The sequence below is a fragment of the Microtus ochrogaster genome, unplaced genomic scaffold, assembly GCF_000317375.1.
Source record: "Microtus ochrogaster isolate Prairie Vole_2 unplaced genomic scaffold, MicOch1.0 UNK108, whole genome shotgun sequence".
Classification (NCBI taxonomy): Eukaryota; Metazoa; Chordata; class Mammalia; order Rodentia; family Cricetidae; genus Microtus; species Microtus ochrogaster.
In genome coordinates this window covers 390,979-396,098 of record NW_004949206.1, presented here as the reverse complement: position 1 = coordinate 396,098, position 5,120 = coordinate 390,979, and the positions used below count along the sequence as shown (strand labels likewise).

At 50.6% G+C, this 5,120-nt stretch overlaps 1 protein-coding gene across 1 annotated transcript in view; it reads left to right on the top strand.

The window, feature by feature from the left end:
- The window catches only part of Prkcg (protein kinase C gamma), a 25,598-nt gene extending 21,985 nt beyond the window's left edge, over positions 1–3,613 (top strand). Inside the window, exons 15-18 of the mRNA XM_005371401.3 lie at positions 525–605; positions 1,464–1,571; positions 2,363–2,503; positions 2,681–3,613. Of these exons, the coding sequence (XP_005371458.1) occupies positions 525–605; positions 1,464–1,571; positions 2,363–2,503; positions 2,681–2,869 (519 nt within the window). The 3' untranslated portion in view covers positions 2,870–3,613. The remainder of the gene's footprint in view (positions 1–524; positions 606–1,463; positions 1,572–2,362; positions 2,504–2,680) is intronic.
- The last annotated feature ends 1,507 nt before the right edge of the window (positions 3,614–5,120 follow it).

The window sequence follows — 5,120 nt, the reverse complement described above, 5'->3', positions numbered from 1 at the left end:
TGTGTGTGTGTGTGTGTGTGTGTGTGTGATAGGTAACATATGGAGGGCAAAGAACAACTTCAGGGAGTTAGTTTTCTCATCCCACTATGTGAGTTCTGGGGATCCAATTCTAGCCATCAGGCTTTGTGTGGAAAGGGCCTTTTTATCTGCTGTTATCTTGGCAGCCCTTAGGTAGCCTTTATATCTGACTGCAAAGGAACATTGCATGTATATAAACATCATTTCCTGGATTTTCCAAAGGGTGGAGCTCTTGCTAAAATATTCAGAGTGGAAAATATTTGTGTCAAAAACACTTGAAATAGGTCAGGATCCAGAGAGAGAAAGAGAGGCCAGAGGAGTTCTGCACATCTTAAAGTAGCTACAGCCAGGCACAGTGCCACATATCTGAATTCCTAACACGCAGGAGGTGGAGGCAGGAGAATAAAGAGTTTAAGGTCACCCTTCGATACATAGTTAGTTCAAAACTAGCCTGAACTGCGTGAGACCCTATCTCAAAAAATGTTACTCTTTACTTTCTCTTTTAGATCATTGCCTATCAGCCGTATGGGAAGTCTGTTGACTGGTGGTCTTTTGGGGTCCTGCTGTATGAGATGTTGGCAGGACAGGTAAGGGGAAGTGCGCATGTGTTGACTTGATTACATTGAGTGGATGCTCCTTTTTGTATGGCATGATTCTTGGAGGAAGCGGAGTCCAGTCTAAGAAAACGTGCTAGTAGTGCTAAACCGCAGGAAGCTGGGGCAGGACAGCGCTGTCCACGGTCCTGAAACATTGGCTTAGCCCTGTCAGTTTGGCTTTTGTTTCATCTTTTTTCCTGTGGACCTTTTTAGTGGTCTGATGAACCATATCACCACTCCCCAGAACAAAGTGATATCCGTGGTATGAACATGGGAAGGATGTCTTTAAATTTAAAGGATTACTGTGTGTGTTATTATATGCCTATAACTTCGACACTTGGGAGGTGGACATAAGGGGATTAGGAGTTCAGAGTCATCGTTAGCTACCTAGCCTGGCTAAATGAGACCCTGTCTCAAGACAAACAGATAAACAAGCAAATCTTTACTTCATATCACATTTCCTAACCATGGAAGACTGAACACTTTCAGTGAGGGTAATTGCTTCCAGTCTTCCCTGCAGCCTCTCCTTCTGTGACTCCCTGTACCTCTCTGTGTGTGTCTTTCTCCTTCCCTACCTCTCTCATTAGATGACATATTTCCTAATTAACACTCCGTTGATTTGCATAGCACAACAATACAGGCAAACAGTAGAGAGATACACAGAATTGGAGCATGTATGAGAGGCGATTGGAGATGAAGGTGGGATAGTTTTCTAGGTTTTTCCCAGGGGTGTCCACAGGGGTGGAGGTGCATTATCAAAATGCTGTTGTTTGAAGTGGATAATAAAGAGATGCAGCCTCGGGAAAGGCAATCTGTCAAGCCCTGACATTATTCTCCCTACTTTTGTAGCCACCCTTTGATGGGGAAGATGAGGAGGAGCTGTTTCAAGCCATCATGGAACAAACTGTCACCTATCCCAAGTCACTTTCCCGGGAAGCGGTGGCCATCTGCAAGGGGGTGAGAGCCCCAGCTCCCAGCTTCTTCAGATCCACAACCCATACACCCCAGTTTCCAACTCTTTTAGAAATAGGTTCCTATCATTCAAACCTCTTTATGGCCATCTGCTGCAAAAGTTGGCTGAACAGTAGTTTGCCACCTTGCTGTCATTCCAAACCAACATTGGCTTCTACTTCATCATCCTTTGCAGTACCCACATCCTGGCCCTCTGTGGGGAATGCCGAAAGGGAAAGGCCTGTCTTTCCAGAGCTTCATGGGTCAGATTACCTCCAATTCCTGTGACTTTTATTTTTTAGGGATCTTGATGAGTTGCTCAAACTGTGAGCCCCAAGCCCCAGTTTCTTCTTCCTTAGTTGGCACAGAAGATCCAGAGGAGATCTTCTATTTCTAGCGCTCTCTCTCTCTCTCTCTCTCTCTCTCTCTCTCTCTCTCTCTCTCGCTCTCTCTCTCTCTCTCTTCCCCTCCCTCCCTGCCTCCCCCTTTGGGATTTTTCTTATTTCTCTTTTATTTTCTCTAATCCTTAGACCACCACACTTGATTTTTAAGGCATTTTAAATTACATTTTTAATCTGTTGATTGTGTGTGTGTGTGCGTGTGTGTGTGTGTGCGCGCGCGTGAACACACACACACATACCATAGCACATATGTGGAGTAAAGAGAACAATTTTAGGGAGTCATTTCTCCCTTCCATCATGCGAGTCCTAGGGATTGAACTCAGTCATCTATCAGGCTTGTGACAAATCTTTACTCAATGAGCTATCTGGCAGGCCCTCTCTGTGTGTCTTTCTCAGTTCTTGACCAAGCACCCGGGAAAGCGCCTGGGCTCAGGGCCAGATGGCGAACCTACCATCCGGGCACACGGCTTTTTCCGCTGGATCGACTGGGAGAGGTTGGAGAGACTGGAGATTGCACCTCCGTTCAGACCACGTCCGGTCAGTTGCCCTCCCAGCTTCCATCCCTGGGGGTTAGAGTTCCCGACCTTCAATACCTGTGTGTGGAGTTGTGGGGACCCTTCAGCAGAGATGCTCCCAAAGGGAGTATCAGAGACTACGGGGGTGTGCCTAGGTTCTGATTATTAAAGCTTAATTTTCCATTCTTTCATATCACAGTGTGGACGCAGTGGCGAAAACTTTGACAAGTTCTTCACACGGGCGGCGCCAGCATTGACTCCGCCAGACCGCCTGGTCCTAGCCAGCATCGACCAATCGGATTTCCAGGGCTTTACCTATGTAAACCCGGACTTCGTGCATCCAGATGCCCGTAGCCCCACAAGCCCAGTGCCCGTGCCTGTCATGTAATCTCACCTGACACCACTAGGTGTCCCCAGTGCCCCCCTCCGCCACGCCGGCTGCAGCCCCTTCCTGCCTCTAGTCCAGATTCTAGGTCCCGCACCCCAGCCTCTGGCCTCTTTCCCGCACCCCAACGGGTTCTAGATGCTGTTCCCAAGCATTACTGGCATTTTAAACGCCATACAGTCTCTAGAGCCTTTCTGTGCTCTAGATTCCGTTGTGCTGAGCCTTGTTTCCCCACCCCACCCCCAACATCTGGATGCTGTTCCCAGAAACCCCACTCCGTGAGGGGTTCTAGACTCCATCTTGGTAGTTTTATGCCTTCTCCCCACTACAACACCCTGGGAGAAGTAGTCTCATGAGATTGCCTGCTCCAGACTAAGATTCCAGATCAGCCCGCCCGCATCCTTCAAGGCCCCTCCTACCTCCACTTCAGTTGTAGAGTTAAGTGGGAGGCTGGGCTCCGTGTTCCAGGCCACCTCCCTTCCACGCTCTGGAGATTCCTGGCATGCACGGAGGATTCTTTCCCCGACTGTTGTCAGTCAGCTTTTGTTCTAGACTTGTTCCAGAACCCATCACTGCTCACCTGCCCCGGTGCATGGCTCCAGCCTTGGTCGGAAGCACACCTCCCCATCCATGTCCTCAGCAGTGCCTGTCACTCTCTGGGACTTTTTTCTCCCCCACCCCCTTCCTTTAGCCTCTCCCACCCAGACACAGCTGCTGGAGAATAAATTTGGGATGCTGATGCTAAAATGTTTGGATGTTTTCTTGTAAGCTTGGGGAATGAAGGGGGTGCGGAGGTGGGCCGGCTGTACATAGAAACAAACATAGGGGGTGTGGAGAGAGATGGGGGAGAGAGACTGCACAGACCCGTAAAATAAAAGCGAAGACACCTTCGGCATGTGAGCGACATACAGAGACTCCTTTAAAGAAGCAGTCAAATACTTAATGAGAAAGAACACCCCTTGACCATTAATTGTGTCAGCAAATGACCGACCCTCCACCCAGATACCACACGTGTATACTCACCCAGAGCAAAGTGTATACACACACACACACACACACACACACACACACACACACACACACACCAGGATCCAGAAAAGTCCATGGGAAGGGAGATGAAAGGCTGGCCTCCTATGGAGAGACAGAAATGATCAGAAGGATGGACCCCATGTCACAGAAGGCAGGACAATCAGAACCTGGGGGCTTAGAAACCAGTTAGCAAGGCAGAAAACAGGCAGAAGCGTTCTCCCGGCCTCTTTCTCTCCTGACCCACTTGCAAGTGTGTGTGGAGGCGAGCGATGAGTGTGTGGAGTGGAGCAATCAATTCAGACTACGTTTCCCAGAAGACATCGGAGAAGACCCTGACCCCCGCTCCAGGTGCTGGCCTCTGGCCGCCAGGGCTGATGGGGAATGTAGTCACTGGATCGGGCAGGCCAGCAGAATGGTGTGCCTGTCAGTGTGTTTGGAGGGGACAGAGCCTCAAAAGCTTAGCAGGTTCCTTTGGGGGCCTGGCATCTCCTCTGGGTTTCCGAGTCCCACTCCAGCTGGATGCTAAAACTATCCCTTTCTCCAGCACCACCAACCCTGTACCCCTATCCCCGCTCCTGAAGGCCCCAGCCCAAATTCCGACCCTCCGCAGGCGGCCTGCCCCTTTAAGAGTGGCCCCGCTGACATCACGGGGGGGGGGGGGGTTGGCCCCGCTCCCGGCTCCGCGGCGGCTGCAGGACCCGGCTCTGCTCTGCGCCGGCCCGCCTGCTGCTCTAGGGACCCCGGCCCGGGACGCCCCTTCCCGCCTTCTCCATCTGCCCAGACCCCAGGCTCCGCCCCTTGCCTGACTACAGCCCCAGTCCTCACCAGGGGACCTCCCACTCCGGCTTGCCCCTGCTGTCTCTCCTCAGAGAGTATCTATCTATCTATCTATCTATCTATCTATCTATCTATCTATCTATCTATCTATCTATCATCTACCTATCTATCATCAATCTCTATTTCTCTTTCTCCCCCACTCCATCTCCAAGCTCAAGATCCCTGGATTTCAGTTTTCCTTGACCCAAGGCCTCTGAGCTTTCTCCTGTCTGAATTCTGGGGCTCTCTGACCTCTCCACTTCCAGGGCCTTAGACTCTCTGAGCCTCTGTAGTGGTGGGGGTGGGGACACCTGAAACTATTCCATCTCTCTCCTCTCTCTCCTTTTCTTTCTGTCTCCTCCAGACTCAGGACTCGTGAGTTCCAGAATCAATCTCTCTCTCTCTGTCT